Source organism: Pogoniulus pusillus, chromosome 8, assembly GCF_015220805.1.
Source record: "Pogoniulus pusillus isolate bPogPus1 chromosome 8, bPogPus1.pri, whole genome shotgun sequence".
Classification (NCBI taxonomy): domain Eukaryota; kingdom Metazoa; phylum Chordata; class Aves; order Piciformes; family Lybiidae; genus Pogoniulus; species Pogoniulus pusillus.
Genome location: NC_087271.1, coordinates 25,842,292 through 25,869,237, shown reverse-complemented (window position 1 = coordinate 25,869,237; position 26,946 = coordinate 25,842,292). Strand labels below are relative to the sequence as shown.

At 57.1% G+C, this 26,946-nt stretch overlaps 3 protein-coding genes across 15 annotated transcripts in view; all 3 read left to right on the top strand.

Annotated features, from left to right (window-relative positions):
* ST3GAL3 (ST3 beta-galactoside alpha-2,3-sialyltransferase 3) overlaps positions 1 to 6,927 on the top strand; it is a 202,528-nt gene extending 195,601 nt beyond the window's left edge. For all 11 annotated transcript variants that reach the window (XM_064147747.1, XM_064147746.1, XM_064147745.1 and 8 more), the window contains one exon: positions 2,704 to 6,927. In XM_064147747.1, the coding sequence (XP_064003817.1) occupies positions 2,704 to 2,793 (90 nt within the window). In that variant the 3' untranslated portion in view covers positions 2,794 to 6,927. The remainder of the gene's footprint in view (positions 1 to 2,703) is intronic.
* Positions 6,928 to 9,012: 2,085 nt separating this feature from the next.
* Positions 9,013 to 15,887, top strand: ARTN (artemin). 2 transcript variants are annotated; one of them, XM_064147739.1, is made up of 4 exons: positions 9,013 to 9,933; positions 13,808 to 13,878; positions 14,010 to 14,184; positions 14,537 to 15,887. In XM_064147739.1, the coding sequence occupies exons 2-4, from the start codon at positions 13,813 to 13,815 to the stop codon at positions 14,971 to 14,973; spliced, it is 678 nt and encodes a 225-aa protein (XP_064003809.1). In that variant the 5' UTR covers positions 9,013 to 9,933; positions 13,808 to 13,812; the 3' UTR covers positions 14,974 to 15,887. The 2 variants fall into 2 exon arrangements, with proteins under 2 accessions (XP_064003809.1, XP_064003808.1); XM_064147738.1 differs by lacking the exon at positions 9,013 to 9,933 and adding an exon at positions 10,962 to 11,010.
* A 253-nt stretch (positions 15,888 to 16,140) lies between these two features.
* Positions 16,141 to 26,946, top strand: part of IPO13 (importin 13) — a 31,674-nt gene continuing 20,868 nt past the window's right edge. The window contains exons 1-2 of one of the 2 annotated variants that reach the window (XM_064147726.1): positions 16,141 to 16,449; positions 25,674 to 26,410. In XM_064147726.1, the coding sequence (XP_064003796.1) occupies positions 16,384 to 16,449; positions 25,674 to 26,410 (803 nt within the window). In that variant the 5' untranslated portion in view covers positions 16,141 to 16,383. The remainder of the gene's footprint in view (positions 16,450 to 25,673; positions 26,411 to 26,946) is intronic. The other variant, XM_064147727.1, reaches the window with a different exon arrangement.

Sequence of the window (26,946 nt, the reverse complement as noted above, 5' to 3'; positions counted from 1 at the left end):
GAGTGCATACACCCTAAAACTTGGGGGGAGGTTGGCTTCATTTTATTGACTTTCCCCCGTGACATTGAGGTGCCAACCTCTTTCTGACAGTATCAAGAAATCTGCACCAGCTCTTCTCCCCAGTGCCATGGCTGGTGCTGGAATGTAGCATCCTTCACCTGATCAGCTTTGTCTGTCAGTGGAGTGAGCCCTTCTGTAATCAGTAACTGGAGCTGGTGTTGAAGACATGCCTCATCCCTCCTGCTGGCCTTGCTGTCAGCCATGGGGGAGCAGCACCACGCGGAGCACCCTGCCAGTGCTCTTTGGGAGGGGCGAAAGCCTGTCCTCACCAGGGAATTCTCTTCCTCTGTGGTCTTACATTCAGCCACAAAACATTTGAGAGTACTGCCACAGACACCATTAAGATGCATGAATCAAATACGAAGTTGAACTCTCTTATATGTGTCTTTCTGCTTGGAAAGTGGAGTTTGTGACAGTGCCCCATGTGCAGTGCACCCTGGATGCTGAGCAGCCAGAGGTTCATAGGTCTTGGCAGCAGCCTTGCACTCAGTGCTGGAACCAGGCCTGGCCATAATGCAAGGGACTGCAGTTGTAGCACCCAAAATTTTATTATCCCGCTCTTGTATTTAAATTCCTGCTCCACTTGTACCTTTGACAAAGCAGATTTCTTCTTGCCATCAGAAAGGCACTGGCCTGTGGCCTGAGGTGATGCTGAGTTAGTTGCCATCTGTACTAAAGGATGCAAGTATGTTGTCTTGGGTGAAACCAATGGGTTTCTTGTACTGTTTGTTGAGGCCATAACGAGGGATCATCTTGTGTTATGATGTATCAGGCACATCAAGCTCCTTAGTGCTTCAAATAGGCTTTGAACAACAAGATAAAACAGATGTAAGTGAATGCAGTGAGAGCTGGTGGTGTTCCAGCGCAGCCTCAGCGCCAGCAGATGGCTGCTCAGTGCCTGCTGGCAGGAGCACCTGTGCATGCTCAGCTGCCTTTGCCACTGCCCTGCGTTCCTAGCGAGGGGCTGTGTTGTCAAGAGGCACTGCTGTGTGCTGGAGGCCAAACCTGGGACCCCCAACTGATATGCCACATGTGGGACTGTTTCCAGCATGTTGGGGGGTCCTGGCTCTCTGACTCCGAGTGATAGGTACATACAGCCCTGCTCTCCCAAATCCCTCTGCTCTGCAGCACCATCACTCACACTGCTGCATTCTGAAGTTCATGCTGTTTTCCAAGCCAGCTTTCTTCCCAGTGCCAGTTTTCAGTTTCTGCTTTTATGCTAGCAGAGGCCAAATGCCGAGCTGCTTCTGGGCACCGCCTTCTCAGTTTAGAGATGAGGTCTGCGTTTTAAGAGCACCTGTACAGTTTACCACATGTGGCTCTGCTGTTCCCAGTGCTGGTGCACCCTTTGCAGCATTCAGGGAACAGTGTCACTGGAATCAGAGAAAGTTGAAGACTTCTTTTGAACAAAGTTACAAGACAAGTAACAGCAAGAGAGATATTTCCAAAGTGTGTTGGAAATCTAGAGAGGAACCTACCATCCCTTGAACTTCCTGGCAGCAAGCTGCAGACCATGGCAAGGGCTGTCACTGCCACACAGCAGTCATGACTGAGAGCTGTTTGTCCTGGACAGGCACCAGGAGAAACACATGCACATTGTGTGTGATGGACACAGTCAATGCTTTGCAGGCAGGTGTCCATGGCTTTTCAGTGGGCAACCTGGGTTTAGATATCTATGACAAAGTGCTCTCAGAGGGCTCTTGGGGCTGGCACTTTTTTGGACAAGGCTGTTCACAGAGGTTCCCATAGAGTGGTTTTGTCATAATCCAGATCATATTTAGAGTTCAAATTACCTGCTCACCTGAGCACTGTGCTGGAGTCATTGACTGGCATTCTTGTCCTGTTAGTGAATTTTGGGAAAAGTTGCTTTTCCCTGCTCTGCCCTGGTCTCCTCAGGGAGACAAACCTGCTTTTGTTAAGTGCTTTAATAGTACCAGCATAGGGGGATGATGCCAGATGCTGTGATCATGGCTAAAGCCTGCTGCAGGGAACGCATCTGAATGGGCTGCCACCAGCTATAGCAATCAGTGCTCTGAAATGCCTAGCTGGGAGATGTGACCATTACACTCTTCGTGTTGTATTACTGTAACCTTTAGCACTTGATTTGGTCCTGATAATGAAAGCAAAGGCAAGAGCCAGCCCAGATGGGGCAGGTGTTAGGGTTCTTCATCTGTGTGTACCTTTATACATCCTCCAGAGACCTCCCTTGCGAGGTATGGGGGTACAGCATGTCCTGCTACTGCGTCCTCTGCCAGCTCTGTTCCCCAGTGTACATAACTGTTAATGCTGTGAAGCTGGAGTCCTTTGTGTGGTAACTTGGAAGGGCACTGTAACCAGCTCCATCTGCCTAAGGTACCTGGATTGCCCAGATCTTACCATGCCAAAAAAAATTCACCCTCTAAGTACCTGAGGTCAGAAGGGAGACCTCTTACTTCAGGTACCTAGGTCCAACCCTGCTGGCTGTATCAATGCTAGGAAACAGAAGGCCTCTGGTCTGCAAGGACTCTTCTGGTCTGCAGCGGGGTCTGTCTCCCTGGCCAAAGCCACTGCCCTGCCCCAGCCAAAGTCTCCTGAAACGTAGGGGATGGGAGCACACATGGCCAGGATAGCTGCTGACCTCCTGTCTCTCCCATTTCCTTCCAGTCCTGGACGCACAACATCCAGCGGGAGAAGGAGTTCCTGCGGAAGCTGGTGAAAGCTCGAGTCATCACTGACCTAACCAGTGGGATTTGAGTGGCTGCAGCCACTGCCTCCAAGGGAGGAGATGAAGACACACGCTGCAGCTCTGTGAGCAGGCACTGGCAGCCCCCTGCAAGAATTCCACCTCACTGAAGAGATGCCCAGGTGCTCTGGGAAGGCCTTCTCGCATTGCCAGTCTGTGCAAGGGTTGTAGGATCTGCTGCCTCCAGACCTGGAACTGGCAGGAGGTGGACAAGGGTCTAATGGTCAGTTCTTGAACTCTGCATCACAGATGGATCTTTTGTGTCCCGAATTAAGCAGGAAAGACTCAGAAGAGAGAGAAGAAAAGGTTGTGAATAAAATAATATGTGCCAAATGGGAGGGTGACGCTGCTCCGAGGCAGCAGTGCCTGAATGTACAAAGTGTTTTTTACAAGAAACTCTGCTGGAATCACACTAGAGATACCAAGGTGCACAGCCCTGCGAAAAGCCCAGCCTCTCCACACTCCATCTGCATTGTCACTGGCCTCAGACCTATCCCCAGGGAAACAAATCCGTCCAAAACCTTGATCCGTTGGTGCTGCTATAATTTGAAAGGAGAATAATGGCTTTCCTTAGTTCTCCACTTGGAGCTTCTGGATGGAGATGAGCATGGGTTTGTTTTTCTGCACTTTTCTTTGCTTCCTGCATAGAGGCAGCAGCCACTTACTAGGCTGTGTTTTCCATAGCCATTTCCCTGCTCTGCCTCTGCCCTGACCCCAAGGTGGAGCGAGGAGCCGACGGCTTTCTCTACTTGCAGCAGACGCTCCCCACCTTCCTGTCTCCCTGTGCTGAGGAGCCAGCCTCTCATGTGCTCAAGGCCTTCAGGCCTCTCTTAGTGTGTGCCTGCTGTGCAGGGCCCCTGTGGAGTCCATGCAGATTGGTGTCACCATTTCTGGACAGCATCATGCTTTTTATTGTGGAGGAAAGGAGTAATTTATTCTTTAGAAGGAGGTCAGACCTTGAAACTACAGTTTGAGAGCAGGCCAGCAGAGAAGTTTCTTTTACGTTCCAGACTCAATCATGTTCCCTTTAAGCGACGTGTGACCTCAGTGACAATGGAGCCTGCTGGTGGCACAGGGACCTCTCATCCTCTGCTCAGCACCTGTTCACTTCATTTCCAAGCTCCTCCCGTGCTGCTCTAGCACTGCTGCTCCTTGTGTTCTCAGGAGCATGTCCCTTCCTTTGCCATCTTGGTCCCAGGTTGCAGTATTTGCACATTTGATTTGTGTACATATTTCAGAGGAGCTGGAATAAACTGAGCAAAGTGGCTGAGTGTGAGGACAGCAGGGTGATGTCATCCACCTGGAGTGCATTGGCAGAAGGAGAATGCTGGAGAATGGTTACAGGTAGCAATGGGCTCCCAGTCTCTCCTAGCCTAGAACAGGCTAGTGTGCTCCCACAAGCACTATCCCCATGTGCTGAGGCACCAGTGTGCAGCCAGACAGTGATGAGGTGGGGGGGGGATCACAGAGATATGCTGTCTGGGCTCATGGTCCTGGCACTGCTCATGGTGCAACCCAAAGCCCTGCTCCGATCTGAGGGGAGAACATGGCCCTAACATTGGCAAGGGATGCTCAGAGCAGGGCTCACACAGTTTCCCTGGGCTGCTTCTGCTCCCACTGACTTGTTAGGGGTCTGTGACTCTGGGTCTTAGACAGCAGAGGGAACGTGCAGGAGGGGCAAGCAACGACCCAGGCATGGGTCGGAGGAGCAAACCATATGGAGTGGTTTGAGACCAGACTGCAGGCAGAGGCAGCTCTCACGGCATGGTGCTGGGTGCTGCTCACAGACTAGCATGGGATGTGTACTTTAGGAGCCTCTCCTGAGTGGTGCACCCATAGCCAAGAAGCTTGCTCGGGCAAGTCTTGTCCAGCTTCTGGTCATGGCTGCTGCTCACCTCATGGGAGCTACCTGGGAACAAGATCCTGCCTCTTCCAGGACACAAATGACAGATACTTGGAGGCTCTCCCTCCCCTTCCTCCTTCCAGTGTTCCTTCCCCTGTCCCTCTGACCTCCCGTACAGGCAGTCCCTGCTCCAGCCAGTATACACCTTCCCCCAGGATGCTCTGTGAGGTTTCTGGCCTGGAGAGCTGGGGTTTCCAGCATTTTTTTGAGTATATGCTGTGGCAAATACTTACTGGAATATTTTACCTTAATTTGTTTCTCCTGCCTAAGGAGCCCAAGAGACTGGAATTCCATCACTCTCCCTGTCTTTGCAGTTCACCTGGGACCACTGACCATGGAGTCTCTGCCATGGTGGCAGTGGAGGTGCCTAGCCTGGATCCAGTTGAGGCTATGGCTCAGGAACGGGTAGGCACCTGCCCTCCACCTTAGTGCTTGAACTAGGTCTTTAACCAGCTGCTCTAGGAGCCCTTGAGCAGTGATGGGATAATGGGCCACATCCTTATGCTGCAGTGAGTTGAGATGCCAGATGGCTGGTGGCTGCAGCCAGGAGGAGTGGGAGAGACAAGCCTTTGGTGTCCATGCCGGGCTGCTCTTCAACTCCCAGAGAAGGCAAACACATGAAAGTTTGTGGGGGCAGTAGTTTGCTTTAGTCTGTTTTATTGTGCACTACAAAGCTACAGGGTACCTTTATCTTCCAGCTCACTGGTTCCAGGTCTAAGGAAAGAGCATGGTCCTTGCTCTCCTTGCACTGGCATCCCAACTCCCCAGCATGGCCAGGGACAGGTCCTGATGGGAAGCTGTCACTGCAGACCAGAGAGGTGCATCCAAGCCCTTCACTCCATCTTGATGGATGTCTCCAGGAAGAAGTGCAGGGTCTGCGTATGTGAGTGCACGTCCCAGAGTGACTGTGGTGAGCCAGGACCACCTGGAAGAAGAAAAAGGAATGGGAGGTTGCCTGGGGATTAAAGACTCACTTGTCACATTTGACATTGGTGTGACAAGCACACCCACGGTGCAGCCCTACAGCCGGGCAGTGGGGGAGCACACCGCAGCCCTGAGAGCAGCATAGTGCTGGGCTTTGCTCCTGGATCCTGTTCCTTTGGCTGCCTCCCCGTGCACACCTGCAGCCACCTCCTGCCCTCCCAGATGCTGCAGTCCTGCCAGCTCAGAGCGGTGCGCTCGGGTCAGAGCAGGGTCAGTGGGACGGATATGAGTCTTGGCCTCTCCCTCACGGTGACTCACCTTTTCAGTTTGGAAGGGAGAGCCCAGGGGAATTCTCCACAGCCTAAATATAGAGCTGGGTTGCCTGGTGCCTCTGACACACTGCTGTGCAGAAAGGCCACTCGGGTGGCAGGGAACCTGCCTAGAGAGGCCAGGGAAGTGCAGGGAGGTCGGGGAGCCAGTTCCCTCAGTGGGCTTTTGTGCCAGCTGGTGCAGAGAGCAGGTCTGGGGAGCTGCAGGCCAACCAGTATGTGCTGCTCGGGGGGAGAGGGACTACCAGAGAGCTGCTGCTCTGCTGCCCGCAGCGCGAGCACAGGCTGCTCATGCATTTGTGGCATGCAGCTCTCCCGAGTGCCCACCAGCCTCCCTCCGGTAGCTCACCCCATTAGGCCATGCTGTGGTCTCAGGCTCACATGCCAAACAGAGGCACCGTAGACAGAGAGCACAAAGCAGCAGCAGGATCTTCTGCGTCTCGGCATCCCTCAGCCCAGCATCTCCTTTTCCTGGGGAAGGAAGCAACAGGGAGTCACTGCTGCTTTACTCCTCAGCGTGGGCACTCTTGGGAGCGGGGGAAGGTGCCAGGACAGGACTCTGTATCAAACAGGGGCTGACAGACTGAGTACGGGCAGCACCAGTGACGGACAAGGGCTTCCAGACTGCCTGGCAGGGAGGCAGCTGCCATGCTGAGCTCCATTGGCACCAGGTGCACATTACATGCAGTATTAGAGATGTGTCCTTTGGTGTGAGTGACCCGGGCTGCTACCCAGCCCCTCTGGGCACCCCGTGCTCACACAGCCTGCGTGGGGACTGCTCTGAAGGCCAGTGTACTTGCCGGTACTGTACCAAGCTGAGATGCAAGAACTCCATGAGGTTTTTTAAATCAGTTTTTGTTTCTGAGAGAGTTTTTTTTTTTTATTTCCCCTGTAGGCAGGGAGGGTAAAGAGTCTTGCAGGCTCCCCTAAGCCAGCTTATGTCACATCAATTCAGTCATATCACAGAAGCAATAAAGCTATCAAACAAGCTTGGCTGGCCTCGTTCTTCTGCTGCATTTGGTCCTTTTAAATGGAGGCAGAGGGATTCCCCTGCTTGGGCTGTCCCCAGCCTGGTTTCACTTCTGTCTCCTCCAGCACAGTAACCTGGTGGCAGAAGCTGGGAGCTGCAAATAGCCAAGGCCACTGGCCTGGCAATGGAAACAGAAGAATGCTGTGCTCCTCCTGGCCGGTGGGAAAGGGATTTTTGAGTTGGTGCATGCCGTGTCAGGGGGCAGAGGGCTGTCCTGCCTGCGACTCTGCATGCTCTCTCAGGGACTCCTTGACACTGGTAGCTTCTCAACAAGACTCACAGCAGGAATTGGTCTAGATACAGCCCCGACAAAGTTAGGTGCCCAGCCAAGTGAAAGTGACCTCACCACAGCATCTAGGAAGGAAGCAGTTTAGAAAGCCATCTCCAACACATGCCAGGTCCCCACAGGAAGAGCATAAGCCCTGCAGCAAACTGGCAGTGCTGTGGGTCTTCTAGAGCCAGGGGCTAAGTCCTGGACTAGTCCCATTGCCTGGGGGAACCGGCTTGGTGACTGAACTGCCAGACCTGCCAGCTCCTTAATGCAAAGAGGTGACTTCCTGCCAGCACTGATAGGACCCCTTAGAGGCAATGTCCAACCTTGCCTGGTGTATGGCTGCAAATTCCAGGTCGCTCCCAAAATGGAGGTGCTGGAGCTGCTCAAAGCCGTTTGTCCATCTTCTGTTCCCAGCCCTTCAAGAGCAGAGCCACCACTGTCATCAGGCTGGGCTGGCCTCCGGGATGGCCCATGTCTTAGGAGAGCTGTGGAGGGGCAGAGTGTGGAGCATGAGACCGGGGCACACAGACACACTGTGTGGGAGGTTCAGTCAGCAGAGAAAAGGACACTCTTTCTGGGGCAGGTATCCCCAAAGGAGCCACATCACTGCTGAGATGGGAACAGTGCCACTGGTTGGTCCATCTGTGTCACAGCTATCTCCCACAGGTGTTTTGTCTCACGGGGACAGTAGCAACCACAGCATGCTCAGGCTTACTGGATGGACCATGTCACCCTCATTCTACCTTACACAAGCATAGCCAGAGACAGATGTCACAGCGGGCCCTGGTCCTGCAGAAGTCATTCCAGATCAGACAAGTGACACAGGAACACCACCGCTCTGCAGGGGCAGGAGTACAGGCTTATGCACCATGTCACCTGCTACCGGCAGCAGCTAGGGAGCAGATCATCTTCCTGGAGCCCCATGGGGCCCCATGTAGCCCCTGCCCTGCACCCCAACACCCCGAGGAGCCCAGCTGATGCTTAGCACTCCCCAGGGCAAAGCAAACATTCGTGGGAGCCCAAGAGGAGAGAGCAGTGCACAAATTCAGGTACAGCAGTGGGACATGCCACCTCCTGTCACTCTGATCTCAGGAGAATGGGGAGAAGGTGCTGCTGGTAGGACATCAGTGAGGCTGATGGCAGCAGTGGGATACATCTTCCATGACAAGGGGCCTCCCAAGTGTCTGGGGTATCAGCCACACAGGGAACACATTGGGAAGAGGACAGAAACCAGGCTTTGCACAGCTACCCTTTTCACAGGTCTTGGGACACCATAGGCCCACTTGTATGGGGTTCCTTGGATATCCCACACACAGCCCCCTGCCCACCACCAGCATCACACCTGCTGTAGCTGTGCCTTGTGGACATGAGAATCAGCCCAACTCCCAGGGAAAGTGGGAGAGGATAGGGTAAGCCCTGGGATGACCCATCACCTGGGGTTCTCTCCAAGTCCCAAGGTCTGTCCTTGAGGTAGGAGCCTTCCCCTCTGTTGGCAACCCCTCCTGGGCATCTCCCCCTTCATGCATAGGGCTGCAGCCAGCCCCAAGGGGACAGACAGGAAACCCAGAGTACCACAGGCCACTCACACAGAAACTCCGTGCAGGCAGACAGTCTGCAGCCCTGCAAAGCAGAGAATCCTTCTCCCTGCCCACCATCCCCTGCCCTTAATTGAACCTATCCCAGGGATATTCCTGGGCCTCCAAAACTCTGCTTTCAGAGCATCACCTTAGCCAGCTCTCATGGGGGAATCACATATGGGAGCAATCTCAGGCCACAGCTGTGGGCAGCACAGCCTCACAGCTGATCTCACCCTCCCACACAGTCCTACAAGCAGGCATGAAGCCACCCACAGGCACAAGGCTTAGCCAAGCTGCCAGTGCCGGGAGCAGAGGGTAACCAGGGCCACACAGTGCCGCACCAGGGCAGAGGCAGCAGCTCTAGACTGCGTGCCACCTCCACCTTCCCTGCTAGAGGTGGCGGGGACAGCTTAGCCCTGGCAGGTGATGCCGCAGGAGGACGGCGGGAGTTGTCATGCCGGCACCGGCTAATCCGCGGAGATGAGAGGAGACGAGGCGGCCAGCTCCGACAGAGCTCGCACACGGCGGCCGCTGGCCCCGCGGCAGGAGCGTGGGACCTGCTGTGCCGTGTGGCGAAGAAGCAGTTAATGCCACGCGGGGGGTCCCGAGCATTGAGGCAGACCCCAGGAGAGACCCGGGGCCGGCATGCAGCCACAGCACAGCCGACGATGGAGCCGCTGGCCCTGCTCCAGCCAAGGAGTTATATAAAGCCGGGGAGGTTGCGGCGAGGCGGCGGAACGCTGCTGGGGCAGATGACACCGCCGTCAGCAGCAGCCCGGGGAGCGCAGCCCGGCCCGACGTCTCCGGACCCTGCCACGGGCAGGGTTCGGGGGGTCGGCGGGCTATGAGGTCTGGCCCCGGGGGGCTTTCCCGGGCTGGGCTGTGCTCCGGCGGCCGGCTCCGGCCGGGGGACCACGTGTGAAGCGGGGCCGAGCGGAGGCGGCCCTGGGATTTGGCACGTTTGCAAGGAGCACTTGAGAGCCCCGGGATGGACGTGGAGGGCCCTGGGCGGTGACGTAAGGACTCGCACGGGCTCGGCTCGGCTCGCCAGCCGGCCCCCATGTCCCCGGGGCCTGCGACGGCCCCGGCGGAGGGAGACAGGGAGACGGCGGAGGTAAGGAGCCCGTCGGTGGGTGGACCTCGCCGCGGGGCGCCCGTGGGCCGTGGCCGCGGGGAGCGGGCGAGCTGAGAGGCAGGGCAGAGGCCGGACTCCTCCTCCGGCAAGGCTGGACGTGAGCGCCAGGCACATCGGTCGCTCGCGGGGCCTCGGGGTGCTTGAGACGCCGGCCAGCCCCTCCGCGGCACGGCCCCCAGCACACCCAATCCAACCGGAGCCCCACGGGCCAGGGTGGGACGCTGTGTGCAAGGGCCCCTTGGAGCTCTGCTCCCGGAGCACTTCGGGAAGGGCAGAATTCCTCCACCGGGGTGTCCGTCCTGCCAGCGCTGAAACCGCGCTGTCGGAGCGGAGAGCCCCGCTCAAGAGGCGTCTGTCCGCCCGGGCTGCGTGTCCGTCTGCCCGTCCGCCTAGCCGACGGAGTAGAGCGGTTCCCGTCGGCCCGTGGGTCGGCCGGCGGGCAGGTGGTGGTCAGGTGCCGGGGGTCCTGGTGCCGTTCCCGGTGGGATGCGAGTCTCCGCGAGAGCTGGCGGATCACGGCGCGGAGCTAGTGTTGATGCCAGTCGGGCTGCGGGTCCTGCTGCTGGCGCGATCGCAGTGTTGTCCTGTTCCCGGGGCTGTAGCGACGCTCTTGCTAGTCGTAGTCCCGAAGCCGCTACGGTGCGGGTCGGGGGACCGGTTAGGGTCCTGGAGCCACTTTAGGAACCTGCTGCCGGTGCTGGTGCCCGCCCCGCTGGTCAGGTGACGGCGGCTGGAATTTGACACCGGCAGCGGCGGGAGCGGGATGGAGCCGCTGCTGCTCCGCACTGGCTGCCCGCCTGCCGCCACCGGCACCGCACTCCGAGGCGCACCGGGATCGGGACCTGCACCCCGAGTCGCAGCGGGAGCAGCACCGGGAGCAGCACCGGGAAGGACACCGGGCGAGACACCGGGCGCAGCGGCGGGAGCTGGTGCCGGTGGGGCAGTGCCGGCCCCCGCCCGCGCCCCGCCCCGGCGCGGCGGGCGGGGGGCGGCGGGGAGCGGAGGCGATGCGGGGCGGCGGCGGCGTGTCTGGGGATGGTCCCCGCCGCGGGCACGGTGAGTGCGGGCTGGGGTGGCAGGCGGCAGCGTCCCTCCCAGCCTGCCGGCGGCGTCATGCCTCGGCAGTAGGTCTTACCAGGGCTACGGGTGCGACGGTGTGGGGGGACCCGCTGCGTCGCCCGCCCTCACAGTCATACACGCGGAGCGACGAGGGGGATTCGGCCGTCCCCGGGCACTATCCGGGTGGCTTTTGGGGCGCTAACCTCGACCCGGCGGCGGGAATCGCTCGGGACTGCGGCTGGGCCAGGCCCGGACAAGGAAAGGCGGGACCCCGCTGCGGCTGCCCGAGGGGCACGACTACGGGGTCACCTGCCTCTTCCCTGGGGTCCCGCCCCGGCCCATTGGCAGGTCCGTGCCCCTGCTGCTCAGGCTGTGGGCGGGAGAGATCCCCGGGGCGGGGATGTCCAGGCAGGCTCTGCCCGGTGCTCCCCGGCTTTGCTTTTCTCGATTTGGGGCTGAGGTTGGTGTCGCCCGTGTGCACCACGTGTCCGGCTCCGGCGTCCCGCGTCTTTGCGGGGCGAGTGCCAGCTCTGCTTCACACGTGGGGTTGATTTTTGACTCCCCTAGTCACTCCTTCTGCTATGAGGGTAGCGCGGTGAGATGCTGGGCAGGTGCCCGTGGGGATCTGTAGGCATCCCCCAGCGGTGCTAGGACCCTTCTTAAAGCGGCCACTCCATGAGCTAAGCCCCTCACCTCGGGGCTGGGACATCGCTGACTCCGCGTGGATGCGCTTGGCGATTGGCTCCCAGCTGCCCCGGGGCAGCTCCCGGGGCACCCGCTGCCCAGCGCCCTGTGCGTAGTGCGGGCAGGGGGACTCTACAAAGGGGTGTGAGGTGACCCGCATAGGGACTTCTCCAGCGCGCTGCTACTCAGTACCTGGGCAGGGGACACTTGGCGGGGGCTCAGGGAGGTCCTCGCGTGGTTGGACCTGATCCTAACCCTGTGAAGGACCCCTGTGACAGTTGGGCTCTTGAAGCCATGGCTTCAAGAGGGAGAAACTTCGCCAAGCTATGCTGGAGCAAGGGATCTGCCCTGGGGGATGCATGTCTGTCAGCCCCGTGAAGCGCCCAGGAGCTTGGCTCACGCCTTCCCGAGCTGGAGGAAAGCAGAGACGGGGCTCCGTGTCGGCGGAAACCCTGGCGGGACACGTCCGTAGCTCCGGCTCCGAGACTCGCGGGAACGAAGAAGGGAGGCTGCCCTCGTCCGGCGTCCCGCCGGCAGCACTCTCGTCGCAGAACCCGGGGCCGTGCTGCCGCCGGATGGGAGAAGCCTGAATTGCACCAGCTGCTCCATCCTGTCCTGTGTAATCTTGTCCTGCCGCGTCCCGCCGGGATGCTGTGGCCGAGGGGCCGCGGAGGGGCAGTCGGTCACTGGAGTGGGGACCGAGAGGGAGTTAAGGGGACCAGGACCGTCCCCTCCAGCGGGGCACGGGAACCCTCGACTGGCCCCGCTGGGGGTGCTGGCCTGGGAAAACCATGACCTGGCGTCAGCGGCTGGCTCGGGGCCAAGGGCCGCCACGGGAGCGACGTGCTGCGTGGGCTGTGCTTGGCCAGGCTGCGACGGCTGGCGGGGCCGGGGGCCCAGTGCCAGCCCTGCCTGCATCGGGAACGAATCTTGCATGATGCGCAGCCCCCGGAGAAGACATGGGCCATGTGGCCAATGCAGGGCGGCATCAGATACGGCATTCGGGACGTGGGGACCATCTCCTGAGATGTTGGGGGAACTTATTTTGTCTCTGTCCTAGTAGTGCTGAGATGTGTCCACTTTTTGTCCAGGAGTACTCTCCTCAGCGTGTCCTGTCTCGGTTTTGCTATGGAAGCACCTGGGACATGCTGAGGCAAAGGCATGGAGAGGATGGGGGAACTTACCACTGCAGGATGCCACGGAGCTCCTAGGGGACAAGTCCATTCCTGAGAGACAGGAGATGCAGCAGATGGGCCAAGGAGGGTTCAAGCCCCATTGGGACCTACCTCTGGATAACGTTGGCCTGCGGCATAGGGGACTCCCTACACCCTGAGGGAACTAGGGATGGAGGTGCAGGCTGGGAATTGCCCCTGCACCTCCTAGGGGACATGGCTCCCCTGAGACCCTGCTCACTACTCCACTGGGACTGTGCAGCAAGGAACGAATTCTGCTATATGTGTCATGGCAGTGGACACTGGGCTGTGTCACTGGAGTGAATGACTTCAGTGAGCCTCATGCCATGCCCTGTGCCCTGGCGTGTCCCCATGGGACCTGTATGTCTATCATGCCCTTCGCAGCCCCGCTCACCTGGGCTGCTCTGGCAGCTGCATGTACCAGCTCGGCACAGGCAGTGGACAGGCGAGCCAGCGCTGGGCTGGGAGGTGGCTGGACCCAAGAACTCTGTGCTAATGGATTTGGAGTTTCCAAGGTCAGGCTCCCACTGCAAGCAAGAAAAACATTCCCAGGAAAGGGCCATGGGAAAGGGCCCCCCCACTGTAGCGCTCCCAGTCCCAGCTGCTGCCTCATGGGCCAGCCTGGCATCTTGGGCCGCTTGCATGAGAAGGTGGCTGTGTTCCCCTGAGGAGCTGGGTGAAAGCTGGGGTGTCTCAGTTACCAAATACCTTGAAAGGTGGTGAGGATTGTCTGGCTGTGCAGGGAGGGGGTGTGGGGGGTCATGCATGGTGTGCAGGAGTTGTTGTGAGCAGCTAGGAGGTGAGAGAGTGGATGGCATGCTTGGCAGGGACATGGGGGAGGTGGTGCCATTTGGCTACCTCTGTGGCCACACCATCCCACTCTCCATGGATGATGACTACTGCTTCTGCATTTTCAGCCAGCATGGATCAGCGAGCGTGGCCATCAGAGCTAAGACATGCAGGACCCACTGCTCACCTGCAGCCCAAGGTGAGCCCAGGCCTGGCTGGCCATGATGGTGGGGACCACATGTCTCTGTCCCCAACCCCAGCTATGGAGCTTTGTCCCTGATGCAGGGATCCTGTTTGAGGCCCACCTCACTGTGCTGTGCTTTATTGCAGGAAGGGACTCTGTGGGGGCTCCTCACCATCCTCTCTCTGCTGGCTGGTCTGGCTGCAGGCACCCCACGAATGCCACACTGCAATGAGACTCTGGACACAGCCCTGACGTCTCAGAGTTCTCCTGTGGAAGATGGTGCAGAGGTACCACTTGCCACTGCCTGGAGCCAGCTGCATGGTAGGTGTTGGTGCAGAAACCCCTGCAAGAGCATAGTAGCTCTGAGTATGGGGCATGGGCAGGTTGGAAACCACTTTGGGAGCCCCAGTCTGTGTGGGGGTGCTGAGCTGGGGGAGCTGAACACATGGGACCTCATGCTCCACACTGGGCATGGTGGCAGAGCCCTGGGGATGAGAAGATGCTTGGCTAGGTTCCCACCTACTCCCTGACAGGTGCTTGGCCAGTGCTGTGGTAGGTGGTCAGGCATGGGTGGGTCTGCAGGTCACAGCAGGGGACAGGCAGACTTGGTGAGGCCCCAGGAGGGTAGTGGCTGTTGGCTGAGATGTGACATTGCTGTCCCTTCCATGTGCAGGGGACAATGTGACAACAGGTGGCCAGGGTGCTGTTGAACTGGATGGGGACCCACTGGTACGTACCGAGCGCTCACCACCAGGTACTGGCAAAGCCAAGAAGGGGACGTGGAAATCCTCACGAGCAGCCCGCGGGCGCAACTGCCATATCCGCAACCTGATGGTGAAGGTGCGTGACCTGGGCCTGGGCTTCAACTCAGACGAGATTGTGCTCTTCAAGTACTGCAGTGGATCCTGCCACCGGACACGCAGCAACTATGATTTGACTCTGGGCAGCCTGCTGCGGCAGCAGCTCATCACCCCAGGTCCACGGGAGAGGGTCCTCAGCCACCCCTGCTGCCGGCCGACCCGCTATGAGGCTGTCTCCTTCATGGATGTGCAGAACACGTGGCAGACAGTGGAGAAGCTTTCGGCAGCTGAGTGCAGCTGCATTGGCTGAGGAGGGGGCTGCTGGCTTGGACCTGGCTCAATACATGCTGGCAGACCCTGGCTTGCCACACATAGCGGCACTGGCACTTAGAGGAAAGGTCTGGCAGAGGCCAGTGCCCCTAGTTTTACCTGGTCATGAAGGGCTGAGGTGAGATGGAGCCATGGCAGCTGGTGGGTATCTGAACCTCCTCCCACTCAGCTCCAAGCAGCTGGTGGTGCCAGCTGTGCACCGTCCAGTCCTGGTGCATCCCAGCTCAGTCCTGGGCAAGGAGCTGGAAGGAGTATAGAGCATTCCTGCTGCTCTCAGTGGTATGTCAGACTGGCAGTTGGCAGCACCTGTCTCAACTGCACCCTCCTGGACTGGTGCTCCTGCACACCTGATTTAGGGGAGCCAAGGCTAACTGTCATGCAAGCTTCAGAGGTCAGAAAGGGGGAGAAATCTCCCTGTCCCCTTGGGGGCTGGCAGCGGCTGGTGCTGTCTTGCAGGGAGGGGGCGTCCTGCAGGGGGAAGGCAGAGGTGCAGCCAAAGCACACCAGCATGGGGTGGGGGACCCACACCCGGACCAGCCTCTGGCGCTTTGCAGGACAGTGGGGCAGAGGAACCCACTGGGCCCCCTGCTCGGCTCCCTGGGAAGTGGCAGGGTCCCCTCGCTGCCCCTACGGTGCTGTGGCACTGAACTATTTATTACTCTAAATTATTTATTTATTGTTCTAGAGCGGGAGCTCCTATTTATGACTTTGGTCCTCCAGGGGCCGGGTATAATTTAACCCCGGCGCTACTGTGAAGCCCTGGGCAGCGCCCCGGCCCCGGTGCCCCGTGCCCCCAGCCCCCTTTTTCTATTATTTGTAAGATTTGAGGGATAAACTCTATTTTTGTACAGTTGCCTTTTCCTGTAGCAATAAAGCGATGGGCTGCGAGTCCAACTCTTGCGTGTGCCCATGACCAGGAAGGTGGGGGGCAACACGACGACGAGACACGGAGGTGCCCGGCATGTTCGACACCCGCGGGCTGGCAGCGGAAGGGCTGGAGCGGGGCCGCCGCCGGCACTGCTCACACCACGCGTGGGGAGCGGGGGTGGTGCATGGCGCCCAGCAGGGGGCGCGCGTGGGCCGGAACTACCGCTCCCGGCGTGCGGTGCGGCGGCAGGTCCCGGGCTGCCCGGCCGCGCCTGCGGGGAACAGGCGGGGCCGGAGCGGGGCCGCAGTGTGGTGCGGTGCTGCTCCGTGTGCCCTGCTGCTCCGCTCGGGGCGTCCCTCGGGCATCTCCCGACCTAGCCGGGCAGGGTCTCGCCTTGTCTCCCCTTTGCCGCCGCCCTTGTCGGGGCGGGGAGGCGGGTCCCACCGCGATGCGGCTGCCCGTGCGTCGCCGCTGTCGCCCTCCCGTCGCCGCCTCCTGAGCGCCGCCGCCGCCGCTGCAGCTATGGAGCGGAGGGCGGAGGCGCCGCCGCCGCAGGGCCTCGACTTCACGGTGGAAAACGTGGAAAAGGTGAGCGAACCTCCTCGAGCCCTCCCAGCCCAGTCGGCGGGGCGGGGGGACGCGGCTGCGGGATGCTGATGCCGGTGCGGCGGCTATGGCTCATGGTGTGGAGGATGGGGTGGCTTGGCTGTGTCGGGCCCCGGGAGAGCGGCGAGGTGGCATCCTGGGTGTCCTGCCCGCGCTGCCCTTAGCGGGGGGCGGTGGAGACCTGTCCGCCCGTCCGGTGCTCGGTGCGAGAGGTGGAGCCCGCGGCTGCTGTGTGCCGGGGCAGCCCGGGGAGGGAAAATGATGTGGCAGAAATGGGAACAGACGGCAGGGATTGTGTCTTGGACGGGCGTCCTCCGGGTCGCCGTGCTGCAGTGGCGGGCAGGGAGAGCCTACGGAACTAGTCCTGGCTGCTGAGCGAGCAGCATCGAAGCGAAACCCTACATTATCAGTGTCGCCATCAGCAGGGAAGGGACTCTCGCCAGGTGCTGGGAGTTAATTACTGTTGGGAAAAGCTTTGAGAGGGTGGATAGGCCTGCCATGCCTTTCTAACCCTGGAGTGGAGCCCCCATGCTCTGCTGATCCTCGACGTCCTCCTAAGCAGCTGCACGGCAAGAACAAGGTCATGATTGCCAAAACCTGGGATTCAGGGATTGGCCACAGCAAACTGAGGCATGCTGGCATCCCGCTACTGCTGAGAAGAGTCCAAGCGGTCCCCCGTGTGACCTGGGATTCATCACGGAGACTGAGCACAGCACCCTAGCATGCGTCCAGGGAGGCAGCTCGGCAAAAACCTTCCCTTCCCTTGAACTGACTTGGAGTGCTGGCAACAGGGCAGCAGAGTATGCACCCCTGAAGGACAAGAGAGCTGCTTCTCCCTTTCATCCTGTAGCCAGACATCTGAGAGCTACTAACAGCCTGCCAATCCATGCCTCGGTCCTCAGACAGCTAGTGGGAATCCCAGTGTCCTCATTTTTCCTCGTTAAGAATAGACCAAGTTTCTTGCCAAAGCAATGCCCACGGGCTTGCTGGTGGGTACATGGTACGTGTTTTGCACCCATCCCTCTCCAGCAGCTTTGCCAGCCTTGCAGGAGGTGTTGGGTCAGGGATGTCATGTTTGTAAGTGGGCGCTAGTTGCCTTTGTGGCTGCAGGTGAGACACCCTGCCTCTGCCAGGGAGACAGAGACAGCACATGGCCAGGGGGATTAACGGATGTCTGGAAAACGCTACATTAAAGCAACCTTCTGCAGCTTAATCTGCATATATCCAGGGCTGTTGGATGCTTTTGCCTCTGACTTCCTTTCTCTTTGGCAGACACAAACCGCTCCTTTGTTTGCACCAACAATGAAGTGCACACTAGTCCAGAAAGGGTGGGCAGTACCAGGGCAGGGGGTGTCCGATGATGGCTGGGTGAGGTGGGGCTGTACTGAGAGGCAGCTTGCCCACACTGTACCGCTTGGAATTTAGTCTCCTGCTGCCGGGGAGGAGGCAAAGATGATCTCTAGGAAGCTTTGTTTCCCCTCCCCCAGCTTGCCCAGCTTCTCCTGGTCTCTGCAGGCATTGCCATCTTGGTGGTGTCCCTTGAAAAGTGTGCTGTGGACTGTGGTGGGGCTCTGAGTGGTTGGCTGACGATAGCAGTGTAGTTCCTGCCCAGGTGAGGAAATGTGGGTTGGGATCAGAAAAAGCTGTGGAGGTTCAGCAGGTTGGAGTCTGTCTTTTCAGGGTAAGGTTGTGGGGTGTTTCTGGTACAAAGCAAAGGCAAGGTGGATTTTACTAGGGACTGGGCTGGTGGGAGGCAAGTGGGTAGAGCTGCTTATGTCAGAGGCAATGCTGGCAGATAAGTGATGCTTCTACTGGCCTGGGCTCTTCTGCCTGCAGGTTTCCTGCATAGTTTTATTAGTAACACTGAATGCTGATTAAAGCCAGGGTTTGACTCCACTCTGAGTCAGTTAATGATAAGTGCTGGGGTTAGGAACAGCGTAATGAGGTGGATATCTCTTAAGTCAGAGGGTCGAAGCCTCTTCAGGCCACCTGCCAGTGAAGGTCATCACATGCAGCAGTTTTATCCAGAGAAGTCTCTGATCAGGCCGTGCCTATCATGCTCCTTTGGTTTTTATGTGGAACATTCATGTCTCTGGAAGACCCTTCTGTACTCTGGCTCTTGTTCTTTTTTTTGTGGTGGGCTGGGCAAACACCCCCATAGTGTGAGCTCTGGGTGCACATGTAGCTGAAGAGGATAGTTGCTGTGTTTGTCCAGCGTGACCTATGCTAGAGAGAGCCTGTAGATCCCCCAACTGTGACCAGCGCTTGCAGGGAGCAGGGAGGGTGCCATGTGATGTAGCCTGGACCTACACTGCCCTTTGCCAGCCAGCAGATCTGAAAGCCCATGGGCAGCAGGCAAGTAGATTCCCTTCTTCCTGAGATGGTATCAGGTTTACATGCTGCACTTTAGGAGCCACCTGAAAGTTACTCCTTGTATTTTCTGCTCCATTTTTCCATTCAGAGCTCTCCTATGACACAGGGAAGGTGCAGAGCCACGCTGGGGCTGAGACATTGCATGGTTAGCATGTCAGTGTACCTCACTCCCAGCTGAGGGCTACTCACCTGCTTTTGCTTTTCTTATGAGCCTGATCTACATGCTGCTCTGGCCTTAGCACAGATAGAGCAGGCTGGTGTGGCTGTGCTGTGTGGACCTGCTGGGCAGCCAGCAGCTCTGGGCTGTCTCTGCATCCTCTGCACCTGCTGCAGTAGCTGGAGGGGTCAGATAGATGGGAAGGCTGGGCAAGCTGAGGGCTTCAAGCTGTGAGGATGTGTGGCCTCCCTTGTGCCTAAATGGTGCAATCTGGTTCATGACCTGTGTGCCTTGAGGTGACTGACAGCCTGGTGAGGTGTTGCTGCCCTAAGGATGTGATACTCCTGCTGCAGAATGAACACCACTCCATCAAAGCTGAATTGCAGGTCCTGCTGGCTGTGTCTGTCTCAGAGGAGCAGTACGCAAGCAAACTTGTGCCCTGCATTTTTGGTCTCTGAGGGCACGGGTGGCAACACCTGTCACTGTGGTATTTTCACAAGAGAAGAGGAATATGAGACTCTCTTTGCTTGTTCTCAGTGCAGCTTAGCTTGCCCCAGCAGTATCCTCCTTTTTGAATTAATAAGGCAGTGCCATTCCTCCATGAATTCCCAAGTGCCTGCTCTTGCCCTCTTTTTATGTCCAGTTCCTTCCAGGTCTTTCCTCCCTTGGCCTGCCTCTTGTCTTCTGGGGTGTTTGTAATATTCTCTGGTGTCTTTTCCCAGGAACATTAGCAGTCTGGCATCTCTGGGCCTTCCAGGTTGCCATGTGCCTCTCTGGAGATGCCTGATGAATGCACAGTCTCTCTGGCAGAGGGTAGGTGGGGTGTCATGGAGCTGACATCCGGAGCCTACTGTGATGGGAGAGGGATGGCTTTGATCATCACTTCTTGGAGATGAAGAGCCTTGGGGATGTAGCAGCAGCTGGGGCTGCTATCCACCCAGGAGGATGGGGAGGAGAAACCCAAGTGCTTCTGTTTTCTTCAGAGAAAGTTTATTGCCTATCTTCAGAAAGCGGATCGAGAAAATGATGAATACTTGGGTGAGGGAATAGTCTGGTGCACAACTGGCAGCAACTTGGCCTCTTCTTCCTTAGAAACAGCCCATGTGTGCAAGATATGGCAGCTGTGCCAAGGATGGTGTGTTAGGGGCCTCAGGAAGAGAAAGTCTTGCAAACTGAGAGAGGCAAGGAGTTTAGTGTTTTTTCAGGTCTTTGCTGTGGGAGCAGATTCCACACAGAGCCAACCTTGTCTGAAGACTTTGCTCCTTCCTGTGGCATGATGGTGCTGATGTGAGAGGACAGCACCTTGTCTTTGCCATGGCTTGGCTGTGTCCTACAAGGGCCATCACTGGAGCCTCATATCAATTCTGTCATCTTACAGAGTGAGAATGGGTGGGATTGGTATTGGGGTGCCAACAGGGATTCCTCTCTTGAAATGCTTCTGAACTTGTTCACTGAAGTGATGAGTAAAAGCACAAAATGATGGGTGGGGGTACTCAGGTCACCCTTGCAACTTGTCCTGGGCTCTGTGCTCCAGAGGTTCCTCTCTGGTCCTGCTCACCCTTGGCTGGTGCCGGCCCCTGGCTGCCAGCGCTGAGAGAGCACACATCTGCAGCTCCGGTCCCTGCTGGGGACCGCGCCATTCTCTGCAGAGGGCTGCTGGCACTGAAGCAGTGGGAGGGATGCTGAAGCTGCTGAGCTGCATCTGGGCTGCAGCTCCTTTCAGACAGCTAAGGACTCGATGTGGGCAAGCTGGACTCAGAGGGGGGCTATGAAGTAGCAGCACCTCTGTTAGGAGAGGGGGAAAAAACGCACGTTCTTAGGAACTGCTGGCAAAGTGTGGGTGCCTTGAGCAGGAACAGCACGCCTGGCAGCACACACAAAGCTTTCTTCTGCGTCCATTTGCTATCCTTGGCGCCTCGGCAGGCTGCTGCCTTCCTAGAGCTGCTGGCTGCTCGTCCTGCCCAGCCGTGGCAGGGGAGGCAGGGGAAGGCAGGGGTGGCCTTCCCTCCGCTTGGCAGAGCCATGGTAATGGCTGTGCTGCTGCAGGCCCGGAGCGCTGGTCGTGTGAGTGCATTCAGCTAGAAAGGACAGCAAGAGACTGCAGCAGGAGGCATCCTGCAGGGTTCTGCTGGAAGAAGGCTGGTGGCTGCCAAGGGGCCATGGCCACCGCAGCCTCTGGCATGCCACAGCTGTGGACACCGGGCAAGGAGCAGAACAGGAATATGTTTTGTAGCTTGCTGTTTCCCTTACCAGGATGCAGACCTCCGAGCTGTACCTGCTGTCACCTCCCTTTGCTCAAGCAGACCAGCCCCTCATGGAGCCCCTCAGGAAAGGCAGGCTGCATGCTTCTGCTCTCTGGGGGTGGAGCTGCATGTCTGGAGCTCCTCTTCTCAGGACAGACACAACATCTCTCTCCTGAGAATCCTGTTCTAATATACTTAGGGACTGCAGTCAGGGAGACGTCCTGCTGGCTTTGGTCACCCTGGAGGAGCTCCAAGGGATGAGGGCTGGGAGATTCTGGGCTTGTGGCTGCTCCTTTTCCCAACCTAAGGTCAGGTGCCTTTGCCTAGCAGAAACTCTTCTTGGGTTGGTCCACCTTCACAAGTGACTGGTGTGGGACCTTGGACTTCTGCTTCTGGGGCAAGCTGTCCAGCCCCAAGGCAGCTTACATCTGACTCTTCTAAGGAGCCAATGCCTCTCCAGTGGCTAGAGCCTAACTGAGGCTTTGGCCACAGCTTTTTTAGAGGGACGAGCCATCATAAAAAGCTTGAATTATTTTCAACGAAGCAGAGCTGATGTTTGAGACAGCTCCTTCCCTGGCCAAAGGGCATAGCTGACAGCCAGGTTGCTTATGAGCTCTCATGTTACATGTTTACAGGTCTAATTGCAGAGGAGACAGGTCTGGAGTTAGCCACCCATTCAAATCAGAATCCCTGTTAGATGTCACTGCCCAATTTTATGTCTTACGCATCTCTGTCCTGGCACTAATGAAGTCCTCTCATCATCTCCAATGCTTCCTGAAGGGCCTGAGAGTGCTGGTCAGAGTGGTGATGTCAAAGTACAGTGGAAGCCAGTGCCTGCCTATGGGATGGGGACAGTGCCTTTCCTTGCTGGGAAGGAGTATGCCAGGTGTTCAGGTACACTTCTGCAGGGCATGGTACCTTGCAGTCTTCTGTCCCATGCTCTCAGCTGAGGATGATACTCAGCCAATGTGTAAGGTAGGGTAGGCAGAGAGCCTGGTCTTCTCCAAGGACTCTCATCTGCTGCTTTGAGGATGGTCCCAATATTGACATCTGTCCTTGAGGGTCCTTTGGAAAGCTGCCATGATGTGTAGAGCACCATATGTGATGTACTTTTGGTTGCCTTGCCTCTCTACCGGACTTTGCACACAGGCGGGAGCAGATGTGCTCTTGCCAGGAGCCACCCTGGCCAGAGCCCTCGTGGGCAGGGTGCTTGGGGAAGGCAGGTGAGGAAGCCAGCAGCCATGCTTTTCCAGAGTATTCTTCTCACTTCCAACAGCTTGCAGCGTGACTCTTCCACATCAGTTTTGTTTCTGTCCTCTGAGTAGCTTAGTGTAGTTGTTAAACTTTGTCATCCTGCCACCCACCCTCTGTCCCCAAGGTACTGAGCAGTGGAAGCTCTAGCACACATCTCTGGGAGCCTCTGCTGGAAGCTTCCATGGAGACTCCCTGCAGGAGGACTGGGACTCTGGGTTGGAGTTGCTGCGTGATCTCTGCGGAGCTCACTGGTGGCAGTGGGCACTGTGTGGGGTGGAATGTGAGGTGTGCAGGTGAGCTGCTGGGATGGTGATGATGGTAAAACATTTAGCATGGCTGGAAAGCTGACCCTGCCTGGGCAGAGGTCCTGCAGTTGCTCACTGTGCTTCCAGTGTCATGGTTGTGACATCTGCCCTGCAGGAGCACTGAGGGGAACACCTGTGACAGTGCTCCCTCTTTGCCACTGTAACAGGGCAGCAGTCATTTTTTTCCACACGGGCAGTGTTGGCATCTCTGCCGCCGGGACTGTGTGCAGGGCGCTTGCACCTCAGCCTGGCGCTGGGCTCTGTCTCATCACTTGGTCCTCTTCCTTCAGTTGGGTGATCCCATGAAAGCAACAAGGTCTGTTTGCTCGGAGACATTGGCAAGATCAGATCTTAGCCAACAGCACCAGCTCCCCCAACTAGGAGCAGAATGAGCCTGCAGCTGCTTCCCAGTGGGCAGGCTATGCGTGCCAGCCTCTGCTCTGCCACCCTGCCACGTTCCACATCACCCATGGCTTTGGTGTGCCTGGCGTCTGTGCAGTGCTGTGCTTTTCGTGTGCAGCTCCCCACTGTGAACCCATGAAGCAGCAGCCTGAAGCCAGTGGAGGTGAGTGGCTGGGGAGCCTGTGGGTTGCGACCCAGTGCTGGAGGCCAGACCCATCCTCCACACTTGGTAAAATCTGTGCTTTGCAGACCTTGTACTGGGTTAGAGGTCAGGGCTTATGGAGCATGTGCACACGTTGTGCCTCATAATATATGATGCATAACAGTTCTTCTCCCCCCATTATCTTCTACATGTTGGCAGGAAGGCTATTCAAAATAGAATAAATCACTTAATTAGAGAATATGTGGGGGTGTAAAGAGTGGCTGGGAGGAAAGGAGGAGGGGTCCTGGGCTGGGGAGCAGTCAGAGGGGACTGCTGCTGGCTGGCCTTTGCATCTCATGACAGTGCCCAGCAAGTGAGAAAGGGAAAGAGTGGGCTGTAACAGACTCTGAAAATCACAAGTCAGACTTCTTTTGGAGAGAAAATAAGCAGCAAGCTCTGATGAGAGCAAGTAAGAGATTGTGCTGGTAATGGAGGAGATCATTGGGAGTTCCAGCTCAAGCTCTGCTGCAGGATGACTCAGTCCGTAGCAAAGGAGCAGGGGCAGGAGCCAGGTTCCTACCCCCAGGAGTGTCTGAGCATTTAGCACATCTGCAGATAATGCTTGATAGTGAAGTAAAGTGTAGCTTTGATGGGAGTGCATGACAGCACTTACCTCTGCTGCTGCAGCTGAGTGATGCTTTGGGCAAGAGTCCAAGATAACTGGATCAGAGCAAGGTTTCAGCTAGCTGCTGGTAATTCATGAGCTCCCCTTGACCACTTTCTGGATGGATTTCTTTCTTGTGTCCTACTCATCTACGGTTAACCTCTTATGTGTCAGGATACATTATTTAGTGAGGCAGGTGCCTGTCCCTCTGCAGTCTGTGTTGGCTGACTCCATCTCCTACAATGTACTTTGTAACCTCTTTCTTCTTACAAAGAAGTTATCCTCATTTTCCCTTGCCACGAAGTCTCAAACAGGGGCATTTCAAATCGTGGCCCAAGCAGTGCTGTCTCTGTAAGGTTCCTGCCATGTTGTCCCATGCTTTGGTCTTGTGCTGGGAAGCAGCAGGAGGCACAAGTGCTTGTTTGAGAAGCTCGTTCCTGTGCCCCAGGCTGCCAACTCTCTGTGCTTAAAAATAGGGTTTAAATCCTCTCCTGGGTACAAGAGCCGCACAAGAATTTCATAGAGCTTTTTAAGGGGGGAGGAGGATATTTGAGACCTGGAGCTAGGATGGGGATGCAAAAAATCCTCTGCACCTGCTGGAATCATACTCTGATTTGATGGGGGGGGGTGTGACGGGTGCCCGATAGGCTGACAAATGTAATTTCTTTTCCTTGCTTCTGGTGTGTCCATGACTGCAGTCAGCAGCTTGAAATCAAATGTGCTGTGCCAGGCAGAAAACCTCCTTGCTGGAAGCTGGAGTTCAGGCAGGGGGAAGTTACTCTCCCCTTCTGTGTACAAGACATCACTGGTTACCGGTTGCACCCGTTCAGGATAACAAACTAATCAATGTTAGCCTTAATAACTATATGATATTCCCCTGCAAATAAAGCCTTGCAGCCTGCATGAGGCTGTTCACGTGGATCTGAGCTCTGCAAAGCAGTAACTAGATCTCCCTAAGCTGTTGAAGCAGGTAAGTGATGTTCTCTTCCTCTGTGCAGGGAGATGGAGTGAGCAGTCATGAGCTGGCGCAGGAGGTGGTGGTAGAGGCAGGGTTAGCTGCCAGCTCTCCTGGCTCAGCTACAACTAGATGGGTTTGGAAAAACTTCACAGGGGCTCTGTGGAGGAATTAATCCCTGAGCTTAGTGACTGCAGGTTTCTGGGGCTCTGTACAACCTGACAGCAACTTGTGCATTCCTTGGGCTGCCAGATGCAAGCTTTGGACCACACGTAGTTTCTGAGAGCTAGTGCATCCTCAGCACTTTTCTGAGAGCAGGTGCAGGTGGGAAGCAGGAGTACCAGGGTGCCATGTCTCTTACAGCCCTCGTGTGTCAGAGGAGTCCTGTGCATACCACAGTGTTAGCATGTCAGGGAAGCGGCAGAGTGAAGGTAAGGATAGGAGGTAACTAAGGAAAAGAAATTTCCAGAGTGCAGCATGAGAAAATGAGGGGAAGAATGCTTTGCAGGTCCTTGCCTGCTGCTGTATTGTTGTCTCGTTGCTTAAATCCAAGGAGGGAGGACAGCTGATACAGGGAGGTGGCCTGGCTTTGCAGGGCAGCAGCTGGCAGGCAGCCCAAGTACTGGGCTCCATCCCGGTGAGCCTTCCTCTGGTGGACCAGCCATGGTGGTGCTCCTCAGCTGCTCTAGGATGCTTCCCTCTCTCTTGCAGGCTCTCCATCAGCTGTATTACGACCCAAACATTGAGAACAAGAACTTGGCTCAGAAATGGCTGATGCAGGCGCAAGTTTCCCCCCAAGCATGGCACTTCAGCTGGCTACTTCTCCACATGGACAAGGTGCCCGAGATCCAGTACTTTGGTGCCAGCGCTCTCCACATTAAAATATCCCGTTACTGGAACGACATCCCTGCTGACCAGTATGAGAGCCTCAAGTCACAGCTCTTCACCCACATCACTCGCTTTGCCAGCGGCTCTAAGATCGTGCTGACCCGACTGTGCGTGGCACTGGCCTCCCTGGCACTCAGCATGATGCCAGAGGCTTGGCCGTGCGCTGTGGCAGACATGGTGCGTATGTTCCAGGCAGAGGACTCCAATGTGGACGGGCGAGCACGGTGCCTGGCGCTGCTGGAGCTGCTGACGGTGCTGCCCGAGGAGTTTCAGACCAGCCGCCTGCCACAGTACCGCAAGGGGCAGGTACGCAGCGTCCTGGCACAGGAGTGCAGCTCTGTCTTCCCTTTGCTGGAACAGCTGCTGCAGCAGCAGGACTCCCCGGGTTTCATCAAGCAGAAGGTGTTGAAGTGCTTCTCCAGCTGGGTGCAGCTGGAGATCCCACTGATGGACTGCGAGAACCTGATCCAGGCAGCTTTCACCTCTCTGCAGGACCCGGAGCTCTTTGACACAGCAGTGGAAGCTGTTGTCAATGCCATTTCCCAGCCAGATGCCCAGAGGTAAGGGCAGCTTCTCCCATGCTCTGTGGGCTGGTGCTCCTGGGCATTGATGGGGGTTTGGCATGGGGAGAAAACCCCTCGGTCTGTTTTCTAGCTGCAATCAACCCTGGAGGTGATGATGATGTGATTTGGTGTTTGTTAAAAGCAGACAGAGGCTACTGGTTTCACATGGTTGATCCTGGCAGGCTTGGCACCATGGTTGACTTGTGGGGACCATGTAGTCTTGGGCAGCAACAGCCCATTTCCACCCTCCTCTCAAGCAAATGAAGATGCTCCCTTTGGCTTCTTATGCTGGATCCTGACCAGGAAGCAGCTGTCTGGCTTCTGCCAGGGGGAGTTCAGAGACCCTTCTCTGCTTTGTGCTGCTGATCCAGCCAAGGAGCTGATTTGATGCAGAGATAATAAAAACAGACCTGTCGCCCTTCTCCCTCCCATCGGCTCCAACAGCTCGTGCCAGCTGAGGACTTGTCCTTTGTGTCTGTGGCTGCCCCTGGAGCATTGGAGCTGGGAGTGGGGGCCTGGAGCAGGTCGTGCTG